At 37.4% G+C, this 15,539-nt stretch overlaps 1 protein-coding gene across 7 annotated transcripts in view; it reads right to left on the bottom strand.

Moving 5' to 3' along the window:
- TRPM3 (transient receptor potential cation channel subfamily M member 3) overlaps positions 1-15,539 on the bottom strand; it is a 512,305-nt gene that overhangs the window by 163,486 nt on the left and 333,280 nt on the right. For all 7 annotated transcript variants that reach the window (XM_011371276.2, XM_011371290.2, XM_023537349.1 and 4 more), the window contains one exon: positions 8,134-8,257. In XM_011371276.2, the coding sequence (XP_011369578.1) occupies positions 8,134-8,257 (124 nt within the window). The remainder of the gene's footprint in view (positions 1-8,133; positions 8,258-15,539) is intronic.

Raw genomic sequence — 15,539 nt, 5'->3', positions numbered from 1 at the left:
GGCAAATAAAAACATACCTCTTAAAGTAAAAGTACTAATTTGCATATCACCTGAAACGATCTCATATGCAATCAGGATTCCTTGGAAACACTAGTGAGGGCAATGGGGGTTTCTGATTGGGTGGGTGGTTATATTATGAGAGTTACTCTTTAAATGAGCCATTCAGTGATCGTTTGTTGGTTAGAATAGAGAGAATTGGGGCTGTGACTCCGAGCAGAGACTGATGGTCTAGGTGGGCATGATAAGATCCTGGATTCAAGAAGCAGAGTGGGAACACAGAGTGCAGGCAAGATGTACTGTCTCTGAATCACTCCAGTCTGCAGGAATACTTTCTTAGAGTTGGAACTCAAACAAATTGTCATGCAAATTATATAGTAAGTAAGCTCTTAAAGCAAATAAAATAAAATAATATGCTTGTTTTTATATATTGTTTATATTTTGGTTACTGTATTATTTTTATTTATTTTTACCAATGTAAGAGTATATTTTCTATGTTTTTCTATTATCTCTAATCTACTAACATTTTTTTGATAAATATGGCTGAAAAAGGTCAGGGGCATTAAAATTCTATTCATTTTTGTTGGTTATGAGAGAGAATCTGATAGGTTGAAAATCAAAAGAGCATTTTCTGTACATTTCTCTAGTCTTTTCCAATTTGTTTAATTTTTCCAGTTAGCTGAAAAATAGACATAATTCTTGTCCCATTGTTGTGCAGCTCAAATGACACGAGGAGTGCCAGAACTTGTCCATATAAGGCATTATTATGCCTTATATATCATAAGATGAAAGCTATTATTATTAGTTGTCTTGGCAAAAACAAATGTGAAAGTGGCCTTTTCTTCAAATTTCTTCTTTTTCATTTCAATAAATATTTTGTGAGAAGAACAGGGTAAGTTGATGTCTAATTTTGGGCTTCTTGTTAACCTGATTAAAATATTATGCTGGAAAAGAATAATTTTAGTTTGCCCTTGATGTGGAAAGATCAAGTGATTTGGTCACTGTGTTTACATTGTCCTTGTAGGAATATAATGACTGCCGCATAGTGGTGGAGGGAATTTCAGGAATACCAACCAACAATGTATTTTTTTTTTCTCTAGGAATCTCAAAATTTAATGACTATTCATTATGATTATTCCAGGAATAAGAGAGAAAATGGGCTTCTACCTTAAAGACATTTTTAACTTGGTCACACTTAATATTTAGACTTTGGAAGCAATTGAAATATGGTAAAAAGAGTCTAGGACTTGTAGAAAGATGCTCTTGGTTCAAGACTTGGGGATGCCACTAACTAGCTACATGACTTTGGGCTTGTCACTTAAGTCTTTGAGTCTTGGTTTCCCTCTATAAAATAGTGAAGCTAATACTGACCTCAGCAAGGTTGGTTGTAGTATCAAATAACATAACATGACATTAAATTTCTTTATTAAAGATCATTTTTTATGTCATGTTATTTGATACTAGACATCATCATCATCGTTACAGTAAAAGTATTTATTATTGAGTGCTTATTAGGCTCTTGACATATATTGACTTATTTAATTCTTTTAAGTAACCCCATAATATAAATATTGGTATTAACTAAATTTTCTGGAGGAGAAAACAACAGCCTCTCAAGAGGAAATAACTTGCCCATTGTTATGTGTAATAAATGGCAGTTCTGGGATTTGAAACCAGGCAAACTGACTCTAAAGTCTGCATCATCCTTATTCCTAGAACAGCGATATTCTAATCATGTAAAGAGTTTCAGAACTTCCAAAAATTAATCTGCAACCCACGGTGTGTTGAGAACTAATATGGAAAACATTTTTAATGGAGCAATACTTGTTATATATCCTCTTTCCATTATATCATTTAAAATGTTTGAACTTCATAAATTATGTTAAGATGATATTCAAATAAACTTAAAAGAATCTAGGTACAATTCAGCATTGATCTTAAAGAGAATTTATTTCTCTCCAAAAAACTGTATTAGAGAGAACTGTTTTCTAAACTTGCTACATGACTCTATGATTTTAGGCTTTTTCCCCCTCATGACCATATGGGAGATCTATTGTGCTTGTTTGATTCTTGATGTTAACTAGGGAAGGTGTTGACTTGCTCCTTCCCTATCACCTGGCAGGCTATGTACGCTCCCTCTGGTCTGTACTCTCTGATGAGCAAAGAGGCAAAATGGAACCTGAAGGTGGAATGACAGGTCACTGAAGTAAAATTGTGCCTCGCTGACAAATTTATCTAGGACTGGAGAAAAAACAAGGGTTACAGTAGACAACATGTCTACTCTAATCAGTACCCGTACTTACTTACAGAATAACTGTAACAATAGCGAAATTATTGAGTGCTTCCTAGGAGCCTCACATTTGTTACACATGCTGAAGTGCTTAATTCTCCCAGCAACCCAGAACAGTGAGGAACTGGGATCTTGAGCAATATTTCCTACTTAGTGCTGAGACTCTAACCCACCAAGGTACACTAATGGCCCCTGTCCGTGGCATTAAGAGTCTTGCATACATCTATTTTTCCAAACAAGAAACATCTTGATGGGATGTCTATCTTTAAAAAGAAAGGAAATCTGTTTAGAAGTCATACTTGCTTGGTGTTATGAATCTATGAAAAGATAGGTAGAGAATTGTTCTCAGTTTACCAAATGTGGTAAGAGAGTCATGATAGGGCATCAACATACACTTCGCATATACCCGCATAAAATAAACAAATAACTCTCCCTGTATTGGAAGGGAGCAGAGTTGGGCCTCCAAAAACTCATTCGCAAGGCACAGACAACACCCCTCTGTTGCCTTCCTTTGTAACTAGGGGAGGTTCATCAGCTCTGGAGATTTAGATTTCTTGAGTGTCTGCCATATATATGCTATGCTACTAAGCACAGTTAGGGGTGAGTGAGTACGGGGAAACAGAATAAGGAATCAAATATAGATTCTGCTCTTTAGAGCTTACGTGAGAAGATAGAGAGGCACGTAATAGGGTACGAATGATAAGTACCATAAGGGAGTTATAAATAAATGAGAGAAGAATATCACAGGTATGGATGTGTGGGTTCATGCATGTGTGTGTGCACACATGGGCATGTATGCGCATGGATTTGGCAATTGGTTATAGCTAAAGACAGTGCTTTAAACTTGAACAAATGCAGAGAAGTAAGAAATTAAAAAAATAACTGCAAGGAGATTAGTTTGGTTAGCATGAATGGTCCATTAAAAAACAATGAAATTTAAGATTGGAACTATAGGCAAAAGATTATACTTTACATTTGAAGTAATGATGTGATTGGCTCTGTGTTTCAGCAAGAAATGCGTAGCGTTATTATATAGCAGGGGCCGGGAAACCATAGATTGTGATTAAACTTTGGTCCAAGACCTATTTTTGTATGACCAGTAAGCTGAGAATGAATGGCTTTTATATTTTAAAGAGTTGTTTAAAGTCAAACAAGCAAAGAAAGAAAGAAAAAAAAAATGTGGCAGAGACAGTATGCAGCACACAAAACCTAAAATATTTACCGTCATCTTCTTTACAGAAAAATGTTTGCCAACCCCTATATTGTATAAGATGTATTGTTGAGGAGATATTGGATTAGAGGTGACCAGGTAAGGAGAATATAGTAATAGAGTATAGGCAATAAAGTATAGGCAAGGAAGAATAAGAGTATGGGCAAGAGTGAAATGTAGGAGTTTGGAGGAAGACAAGTTTAGGTATTTGTACATTTGAGAGTTGTCTTAAAATATAATTGAAATCAGAATGGTGAATAAAAGAGGAAAGAGCCAAGAATTGATCTTTGCTAAACATTTGTTTATGGAATAGAGAGAAAGAAGAGGAACTAGCAATGGAAGCAGAAAATAAACTGTAAGAGAAATGGCAAGAAAATAGAAAGAGGATCTAGGGAGTCTAACATCATCGAATCCATGGGAAAGGAACTTTGAAGAGGGAAGAGGAGGCCGACAGTCAAATACTATAGAGAAGTTTCTGAAAAGGACACAAATCTGATGTCCTAATATCTTTGCTTCCATTTATTCCACTAGCACATTTTCTATGTCCTTGGCTTTTCTTTGTGTAAAGGTGCTCTGACCAAGTGAGAATGTGATAACATTAAGGTGCTACAGCTTTAGCTGCAAGGATGTAACAGTGACCTATTATTCAAGTTTAGCCTCTCAGGTTGTGTGTCCATCATCTTCCAAATAAAAGTAGATACTGGGTCCCTTCTAATTATTCCTAAACTACCTCTTTTCTATGTCTCTATGTTTATAGGCATCTTTGGAAGCTTTCTGTCTGCTGAGGTTTAAGGAAAAATCAGGTATTTTCATTCCTGTGCACCCTGAATCGATGGACTGGATCAGCATACTTAATAGTCTAATTGCAATGTTTGCTTCCAGATTTTAAAATTGTTATTGCACATGAGAACCAGCTTTAGGAAACAAAGAAGCTTATGTTACTATACCATAAAGACTGTGGAATGTATTACAAAAGCCCCAAGAAGCAGCCAAGGGATTAAAATGTAAAGGTTTAGAACAATGATTGTAGAGAACAGAAGAGACTGTCAATTAGAGAAGAATAAAAGGCTTGCCCAGCATTATTGATGACTTAGTTGAATTAGAACAAAGTGTCCAAACTTTGGGAGTGATATAGAGAAGTATTGGGCAAACAGGGCTGAGGAACAGAGAAGTGAGAGGACCCAGATGAGGGAAAAGTGGCATAGATAGTTTAGACTCTCAACTAAGCACAGGATAAAGAAAGCTACACTTTAAAATATGTTTCCACATAGATTATCTTAGGAGTTTGATCTCAGGCTAGGGAATTATGGAGAACCTCGATATTCAAGTTTGCCATCAATGAAGTGATGGTAGTGGGATAGGAGGCAGGGTGATTGTGTTTGGAGGGTGGGAGTGGAATTTTAAGTCTTGGATTTTGGAGTAGCATCCGTTTTGGGTGGAGACGTAATTCCCAGGTGTGGGAATGGACAGTGGTAAACTAGGAGCTAGGCGGGTACCATCCTCCACCATGACTAGGTTAGGGCCACACATACTGTAGGACTTACTGAGTCTAACCAGTACTCCTTCACTATAGGGTATCAAGACCAAATGTACTGTCCTAGCCTGAGGCCGGTAGGTTGGAAGTGGTGATGGGGGAAGGCGTCGGCAGCAGCTCAGAGGCCATACAGGATCTCAGGGAGGCAGGAACTTGATTGTCCTCTGAAAGTAAAAGGTTCTGTGGTTTCCATACAGACGACCAGCTTCACAATGAGCTTGCCACTTGGGGCTCTCTTTTCTTGGTCCTGAGATGCTTTATCACCAGTCCCCTGTTGAGGAGGAAGGAGGTAGAGAGACACTCCATCCTGATGCCTTACATTTGCCCCCAAGTTAATATGCTGCTGTGGATAGTTTTTATCTAATTTTTATTTTTTTTCTCAATGACAATGATGGAATTTAGCTCATGGATTCGTTTCTAGGAGGATATATGTTCTCAAAAGGTGACAGGTTTTAAGATGTTGTTTTGACGGAAGGTGGGAAATAAGCAGAAAAGTGATTTTTTTCAAGAACTATATAAAGTGAGTAGAAAGTACTCATGCAAAACACCCACCAGTGCATATTTTCCATGAGGCCACATGGCCCAGGGGCCCGTGTTTCACTAGCTAAATATGCATATATAATGAAGTTCTTTATTACATATGTTACTAGTGTGCTGAGATGAGAAAGATGTCAGATTTGCTCCAGAACCAAATCCCTTAGCTGAACTTGGCAATGGTTCGATTAACCTGAGAATGTTAGGACCCACTTAGTTTGTAAAGAGAATCAAAAGAAAATCGTAGGATGTAAGAGGGAAGAGGAACTCCACTGTGCAGTGCTTCTTTGTTTTGCGTGCAAAGCTATGCAGCATGTTGAGGAGATGCTAACTGGGCTCTGCAGCAAGACCCTCCCAGCGTGGCTTCCTGCTGTTCACACATCTTTCAACCTCTCCCAGCCTCAGTTCCCTCCTTTGCTCCCTTCGAAAGAAGAAAAATAACGCCTACCTCATGTACACCTCCTTCATAAAGCATCTAGTACTGTCCACGCACATAAATAGTCCCTCTAAGATGTAAATAATTATAATTACATTTATAATTTTAAAAATCATAATTTCTGCCCAGATGTGGAGATAAGAACAATTTGTTTCTTGTTAAGATCACAATACTTTAGCAGACTGTTAGGAACACCTCAGATATCTTGCAATAAATATCTCACATTAAAATGCAGTTGACCTTTCCAGCTAGGGCCATGATTAAATAACATGACAATGATCAGGCAGAATCCCAGGGAACAGTCCTAGAAAATACCCGAAAAAGCACATTCGGCCTCGTTTGGTTTTACGACTTCCAACTGCTACCTAGAATTTTAATCCTAACTGCCTTTCTAGGAAATTTGCAGGACTGCCGAAACATATAGTTATGACAAGGTTTCAGAGTTGGCATTGGCATAATAAGTATTGGAAAATCAGTGCTTGTGAAAAAATCCATAAGAAAATCCATACGGCGGTATGCAGAAGCTCAGGGTTTCATGTGCCTCCTTGGGCGAAGGAAGGGCTGAGCTGAACTGCTGTGAAGCGCGGCATTCTAGATAGGAGAATGCCAGCAGCACTCTCTGGGCCGATAGAAGCTCTCTTGAGGCACCTGCAGCCATGACTGTGAACCCCATCCACACACTGGCTTCTCTATATGGCAGGGACAGACTACTGAGGTCTATGGATATTCAAGGATTCGAGGAGTTGTCCCAGTCTCTTCACCTCCACTCCTTTCACCCCAAATCTGGAAGCTGTTGGAAGGCTTCTCACGAAAGTCACATAGAGATTTTCCAGAGAGGGCGCTCGCTTACTTGAATTAATGGCTTCTCAAACTCAGAAATTGCCTCTCTCCATCCCTCATGGCAGTATCAATGAGTCCCTGTGTGTGCCAGCCATTGTCCTAGGCATAGGGGCACCATAATGAACCAGACGATTCCAGCCATGCCTTGAGGAGCTTGCAGTCTAGTGGGGAAACTGGTTGAAGACAGCTAGCTCCAGTTCCTCTGTATCCTATCTATCTCCCTGTGGTTAAGCCTTTTCAGGTCTGGCCTGGGTGCCCCTCTGGAGGAGAAATGCCTTCCTGATGTCCCCAGAGATAATCGTTCCAGGATACCAGTGAAGACTTGAAATGGTGCAAAACTCGAGTAATACCACTGTTCAAACTGCTTTAAACTGCTGCTTTACCACCCTTGTCAACAGGTGGGCTCAAATGACTTTGAGAATCATTCCTCCCTGCTGACACCTACTGTGAACCTATCTAGAGTGGATGATTCACTACATTTGCTTCAATGAGACCATTTCTGAATAAAAATATTTCCCACAGAAATTAAACACCACTTGTTTTGAATCCTAGTTCCTCATTTACTGATCAAGTGGTTTTGATTTTCCTCATCTATAAGGTTAAAACGATAATCGTATCTCTCTCATTGGGACAGCTGCAAACATCGCAGGAGTTAAAACATGTAATGATTTAGCACCCTGCCTGGCACGTAGTAAGTGTTCAGTAAATGTTAGCTCATTCTTTAATTTCTGTTCACCCTCGCAGAAGGCCTCTGTGATTACATCACATTTTTAAGATAGTTTTCCCAGATGTAGGAAGTGTTTTAGTTGCTATTGGAGGACACTTCAGAAACGACACAAGTTTCTAGCATTCCTTGAGAAGGTTTCTCCATTTTCTACCTGTATAGATTAGCATATTAACCTAGACCCTCTGTCACTAAGATATTTGAAGATAAGCACATCAGCGATTCACTACTCACAAGCAAAGTGAAACTCCAAACCTAAGAGAGGATCAATTAAAGCATTTTCCAGGAGGAAACCTATTTAATCTCTTCGATTCATTTGGTTAAGGCAATCGTGTGAGCTTCAGTAGGAAATGATGCTAAAACCCTGTGAACACACTATATTAAATCTGGGCAGAAAAAGTAGTGTCTTAGCTACTGAGGGGAGGAAAATACAGGAGCCAATGGGGCCTGAGGAAAGTTGTAAGGTTGGCCAGAAAGAAGAAATGGTGCATGATGCAAGAAAATGGTTAAACAGACAGAGGGCACATGGAAAGTGCTCCGCCACTCACAGGGAACATTGTTTACATACCAATTCCTTCTTCTTCATGCACTCCATGAGGATGATGAACAGATGCTGAGCTTGGGTTCGAGTGTATGTGAAAGTCTTCTGGATGGTCACCAACAGCTGGTCCCTCAAAGATTCATTTATAAGTCTGTAATTAAAAGCAATGTACAAACAGATCAACCTAGCTCCTATTCAGTACATGCTACCGAGAAATATTATAGAACACAAGAAAGCATTATGATGATTTACTTTAGACAGGAGTTACTTCTTTCTGTATTTTTCACACAACAGTCATTTTGACTGGGACAATTAAAAAAAAAAATAAAACCAGTACATTAAAAAATCCAGTTTAATATCTCAGAACCTAAAAGAATAAAGAGATTTAGTTGTTGTTTTTCTTTTTTTTTGTTTTTGTTTTTGTCTCTTTTTCCTTCTTTTATAGGGCGTGTGTCTAATACTCTTTTCCTCAAGTGCTGTTATCAAAAAATGCCTTCAGTTAAACATTAGCATCTTGGCAAAAATTTTGTATGTTATCTAAAGACTTAAATTTCAACTTCATCTTTAATTGTGGAAAGGAAGGTTATATCTCAAGTAATGGATTTTTGAGCTTAATGAGAATAAGACTTATGTTTTCTCTAAAATTTCATATAGGTGGTAGCTTATTTGGCCTATGATTCATTATTTATGTTGAACTTTTGCTGTGTACAGCCAACAAGAGTCTGACCCAGGAGGTAACATATTAACCACTTTATTAAAAGAAAGCTTTTATACCATAGAAGAATGAATGAAAGCACGGGAGGTGTATTCTTTCCAATCAATGCTCTATTATTTATTAAATATGGACCAATCATAACTAACTTTTAACTCCTCTCTCATTAATCTGGTGAGAAATGGGCTATCTCTAACAGCCATCAAATGGTAGATAATACAAATTCACTTTATTATTAATAGATACTGTCTAAAATCAAGAAGATAAAACTGCTCTCAAGAACCAGTGACAAAATTGTCATAATTTGACTAGTATTTTAAAATTTATAATTTTCTTCATAATTGAAGTAGCAGCAACTCACAATAGTAAAATATAATTATGATCTCATTTGGTGCTTACAGGAACCCTATAGGCAAAAGATTTATACAATTTAAAGGGAAAGAACATTTTATCCAGAAAGAACCAGATGCTAAAGGTCATTCAGCAAATAAGTGGCAGAACCAGAACCTAGTTCTTCTGATTCCTTGTCTAGTGCTCTTTCCACTATACCATGCTGCCACTTATTACATGGAGTGCACTACACCACTGCCTCTTTTCATCACTGTGGCTATTTAAGCAGGAAATTATGAAATTTCCTTTAACATTAAAGCATGACTAATTTTGTTGCTTAAAAGAAATCAAGATGGGAAGCTTAAGAATATCTTCATATCAGCGGCCTGCTGTGCCCCAGGATGTGTGAGAATTCACTTAGACCCACTAGGTTGGATATTATGGTGGCCCAACTTTGAGGAGGGTGCATTCCCCATGATAGTATTATATCAAAGGTCCTGGAATGTCACTCAGTTCAATGATGAATTGAGTCACCCTTCTGCCCCTCAGGAAGATTTATATCATGAACATATAGATTTAGACAGAGGATGGTCCAGGTAAGGTTGAAAAATAATACTAGATCCTCTCAAGTTTACTAAATTATTCTGGAGAACTCTCCAGACTGGTGTGGACCAGTCCCAAACCATTCATTCATTCATTCTTTCATTCATTCATTCAATAATTGCTAAGTCATGTCTATTTAGTGCCAGATGCTGTGGTGCATGCCAGGGCTATGGAAATAGATGAGATATATACTCTCTTAGCCTTTAATGAACTTTCACAACTGTGGAGTAGAAAAACATGAAGCAGCAATTACACTGTGATTGACAGTAGCAAAGAAGTAGAGAAGTTTGTAATAGTTGCATATAATTTAATTTAGAGAATTCAGGGAAGATTCCTCTGAGGAAGTGCTGTTTTACCTGAGACTCGAAGAATGAATGAGCATTAGCATGGACGGGGGGTGGGTGGGAAAGAGCATTCTTGGCAGACAAAACAGCATGGACAAGCCTATTTTGGAGAAAATAAAAGAAGGTCAGTATGGTCAGAGCATAGAGAGCAAAAGAAAGAGTGGAACAAGATGGAGCTACAGAAGGGGTGAGCAAAGACAAGATCATGGGGAACTTTTGAGATTGTGTAACAGATTTCAGATTTTATTCCTAGGCAGTGAGGAGTTATTGAAGGATTTAAATTGAAGAGTGACATGCTTACATTTGTGTTGCCAGTGAGTTTTCTCGAAGAGTCAGTACATGAGCACTCATACCTCGGCATGTGTCTACTTGACAGGTAACTCATGTGGATAGGTCGAGAGTCCTGCAGTATCAGATGTGTATAGATGTTGTACATGATTAACAACAGAAGAGACTCTCTTGATTAGGCACGTGATAGATTCAATCATTTGTCTGCAGGTGCTTAATTTTGATAACAACTCAAAATTTGTTTGCCATTGCTAACCATCTGTAATAAAATCCCAGTTCTCTGAGGTCATTAACTGTTTGAGGGAAACATCTGTCACTTGAATCTAGTCTATCACTTTATAAAAATTGAGGAATAATGTGCAATTTAGCTGATTGGGAGCTTCAGCAGTTAGGAGAGATGAAAGACACTAAGAATCTTATGCTTTTTAGCTCAATTTTGCAGCTGACTTTAGTTGTGGTTTCGGCTAAATAATTTAGCAATAAGAACCATGAAATTCTATTTCTAGCAGTAGAGAATTTTCTAGGTTAGTTGTTTTCCAAAGTGTGGGATGCCTGTCATGATGGAACAGAGATGGTTTTAGGTGGAACACTGGTGATTCAGTTCTTCCAAAGCACTAAGTTATAGTTATTAAACATTAAGTGTTATTCCTGGTTTAGTTCTTTTTCCATCTGATTGCATCAGGAGGAAAAATCTCATTTTTGATGCTTCTTTGCCTTTAACAGCTTCTCAACATTTGCATATCTCTTCCTTTGACAAAGAAATAACTGATATTAAGTCCTATGTCTTTGGCAGAAAGAGTTTAAGATTTTTTTGAAAAAGATCCTGTATAACATTTGACATGTTCATAGCCCATCATGGTTCATGACACTTACCAGGCTACAGTGATAATCTCATTTTATCTTCATAACAAACTGTGAGTCAAGCAGGTTTTCCATGTTGCAGAAGAGGAGACTATGGCTTAAAGAGGTTAAATGATTTGTGCAAATCAGTTTAGTGATCTCAATGCTTGAGTTGAGTCTACTGAATTCAGCCTTCCCTCCATGGTGTTGCTTTTCCTAATTGTAATCTATAAATATGTCTTTCAATTTCCTAATCATCTGCATTGGAGGTAGAAATCTAAATGTTTTTGTTGTAGGAAATTGACTTTATTTTTGTAATAAAGAATGTATGAAGGAAATTAGATGAATTTGGAGAAGATGAAATTGGTAAATGAAGACAATAGCAAAGTGCATTTAGTATGTTGAAGATTATATTTGCTTCTAATTTTTCACAAGTATTTGCTATGCTAAACCAGATGTTTTGTATTTGGCACAAAAGCTTCCTCTGTCTTCTCCAAGGACCTTTTCTTATTTTGTGGCCATATTCCATAGGATACTGGGAAGCCTGCTTTCTTGAAATTATTGCTTTCCTAGCTCTTTCTATTTTTTTCCCTGCAAAACACTGGAATGATTTAAAAATCTTGACTGTGATATTTATTCACCAGCAAAAATAGAAATAAGCCCATTTTAGATATCTTTTTTATGGTATTAAAATAGTGATTGGAAATTTCTTGACATCAAAACATGATTATAGTATTAGGTCAAATTTTAGTTCTAGATTTGGGTCTTTGATAAAGTGATACCTATTTATGGAAAGTGTTAATTTGTGGCTCCGTATGCCAATGCTATTTTTGGTATATCTCAAATTAGAAGGTTTCATGATTTAGGAAGTATAGTCACTGAAATGATGAAAATCTTTATACTATGGCATTTGTGTCTCCATTTAAATGCCATACTTGTTATCTGGAGCTTTTTAGATGTCACAGAGTTATCGGAAATAGGTCAATGTTCATCCAGTGCTCAGAGGAACCAACAAAACTTCCGTTTGCTATTAGTATTCTGTTCAAATGCTAGCACCACCACATGTACGTACTTTTTTCATAATGAATTTAATTACCTGCAATATCAGGGTTTTGTTCCTAGATTCTAAAATTAGAAAATGCATTTAGAATTCTATAGAATTCAAAGAGCTAGATGAGGTTAATGGCTTTCAAGGAGAGTAACCCTTCTAATACCCTCTCTAGACACTCTCTCTTAATTCATTCAGATACGATATGAGAAAATTTTACTTATCTAAATAAGATTGTTAATAATACCACTGTCTGGCATTTAGAAGACATTGTTTTCCATAGAATCTCTAATGCTCTAAAAAATAAAATTGGATCATTTGCTTGAAGCCAAAGCAAATTACTAAATGGAACATTAAGGGCACAGAAAAATTACATGTCTTGCCTAAGGTCATAGAAAGTGGTATTTTTCTTTTCTTCTCCTTCTCCTTATTCTTCTTTAGTTACCACTTCTTCCAAATGTCACAAGTCAGTCTTAAGTAACAGCATAATTCTTCCCAGAGAGACAGGGCAGCACTATGAGTAAAAGTATCATGGCCAGGAAGGCAAGGCTGTCTGGAGTGAAGTTGTCACTTGTTAGCGGGGTGATCATGTAAAGGTTAGTCTTTCTATGTCAAATTTCCCATATATGTAAAATGAGGATTATAATAGTACTTATCTCATACGCTTGCGAATATTAAATAAATTAATCTTTGTTAATGGCTTAAAAAAGTGCCTGACGCATAGCAAATTTTATGTAAGCACTTGCTCTTATCAAAACCTCTCCTACAAGTCTCTTTAGTAAAGAGTCACTGAAATATTCCTTCTTGTTAAATAGATGACCAGTGGCTGGGGCCTCTGTGTGCAAAGTGGAGCTCTGTCCTGGGATCACCAGTGCTCTGCAAACCTGGAAAACCCAATGGTATAAGGCCACTTCCAATCCAGGCTGGAAAAATAACTTTCCCACTTCAGAGAGGTTAGAGATCACCGGTTCTTCTGAAATAGAGATACTAAGCAGATTTAGGAGACTTAATTAGAGTAGAACCTTGTAAACGCTCCATGTAGACATCTAACATCTATTTATTTATTCAACAAATATTAGTGCCTACTATGTGCCAGGCATTATGAACGAGTAGACAGATGAATAATATTCATTCCTATCATCAAAGAACTCACAAGGCTATACACTATATATGCTGGTAATCTATTAATTGGTAAGATACTCCGAAGTTTAGTGATGTGAAACAGCATTTATTTATTGTGTTAATAATACTGAGTGTCAGGAATTCAGGCAGAGCATGGTGGGGATAACTCATCTCTGCTCCATGATATCTGGGGCCTCAGCTGAAGAGACTGGAATGGCTGAAGATGGCTCAACACGGGCCATATGTGCAGGGCCTCAGTTCTTTTCTACATGGCATCTGCTGGGGCTAGAATATCCAACAGAGCTTCTTTACCTCCATGTCTGGTACCTTGCCTGAGATAGCTGAGTAAACTGAAGACTGGTTGGCATTGCTCTCTCCAATGGTTTCAGGGTATACAGACTCCTTACATGGCAGCTGGCTTCTTCTCTCAAAGTGAGGATTCTAAGAAAGAGTATTTAAAGAGTTCCAGACAGAAACTGCAAAGCTTCTTATGACTAAAGCTCAGAAGTTCCAGAAAGTGATTTCCTTACATTTGATTAATCAAGTCATTAAGAGCAGCCCCAGTTCAAGAGGAAGAAAGGGATAGACTCATCTTGGTGGAAGAAAAACATAAATATGCAGAAAAAGAATATATTAATTGTGATCATCTTAGAGATGAGCAACTTCATCAAGTGATTCTGTTCAGATGAGACACTGTAAAACTGATTTTTTCTATATTTCAGTGATAAACAGCCTCAGCTTTTAAACTTTAAATTCCATCTTTTAATAGTTGATTATAATGAGAAGCACAATTTTCTTTAAAAGTAATAGTCTAACTACTCACAAATATTTCCAAAATGTTTTTACTGATTTGAAGCATGGAACCTGCAAATATTTTCTTTTTATCCAGTGGCCTATTTACATTTACTTAGTACCTACTAATTACCAGGTAGTTCTTTTAGGCCTTGGGCACCTGGCTGGAACTTTTTTCCCCATGGATACTATCGTCATACCTTGTCTCTGTTACTTGCTGTATGTAAGGGGCATCTTCTATAAAATGTGTTCATGCTTGGGTCAATCTGTGACGCTCGGTTAAGTCACCTGCAAAAAACAGTAGGGTATTTTCTTGGTGCCCTCATCTCACTGTGGGGTCTGTTTGGAGAAGAAAAGCAACAACAGCACCTGCCAGAAATTGAATAACAGAGCGACCTGAGTTTCTAAAATATTGTTCTAGTCCACTTCATTCTCGATCTGCCTTGATTTAGGCACTCATCATATCTTGGTTCCTTCTCTATTCTCCTCTAATCCATTCCCCAGTGTTGAGTGAATGGTTCTTCTACAAAGCAAACATGATTCGATCGTGTCCTTCTTAAAACCTTGCAATAGCTTCCAATCACTAGCAAGATAACATGTCAACTTTTGATGATTTTGGAGTCTGTATGTTTCAGTAAAAATGCTAATCTGAAAATTCTGCTGAGGGATTTGAACTTCAGGATAAAGGAATAATGCAACTTTAGAACGGCCATTTTACAGATGAAGACTGTGAAGTTTGGAGAGCTGAACTGACTTATTAAAGATTATATTATAGCTGAAAGCATCAGAGCTGGGCTTAGAAGACAAAGGAATGAGGCAGGAGGAATCTTTGATTATGTACTATACGAATCTAACTATGTAGGTTCTACACAATGTAGTAATGGAAAGTTAACGATTTGTTGTTTAAATGACTGGATACACGTGGAGATCTCTTCTGTTTTATCCCTGAAACAGGACGTTATATGTCTCATGTGTGAGAAGACTGAGGCATGTGATTTCAAGTATCCACCACTTTCCCAGGGCTACTCCTCTAGCTTATCAGAGGCCCGAAGTTCCTTTTAATTAATTAAAAGGCAAACAAATATTTTGTTCAACAATTAGAAGCCCTAAGAGCAACTCCGGATAAGTGATGTTTCATGTTAAATTTATGCTTAACTGTAACTGACTGGTATTAATGGTTTGCTAGAAAGTTTGGGAAAATGTGAATGGAACACACAAAAGGAGCCAGTAGATGGGATGGGATGAATAGTTTGCCCAACTTATTTCAAAATGTTTTTTTTTTTTTTTTAAAGTATAGTTGGTATACAGTATTATATTAGTTATATTAGCTTTAGGTGCACAATATTGAGACTTG

The sequence above is a fragment of the Pteropus vampyrus genome, unplaced genomic scaffold (assembly GCF_000151845.1).
Source record: "Pteropus vampyrus isolate Shadow unplaced genomic scaffold, Pvam_2.0 Scaffold186, whole genome shotgun sequence".
Lineage (NCBI taxonomy): Eukaryota > Metazoa > Chordata > Mammalia > Chiroptera > Pteropodidae > Pteropus > Pteropus vampyrus.
Note: the sequence above shows the minus strand (reverse complement) of the source record. Positions and strands in the feature narration are given on the sequence as shown.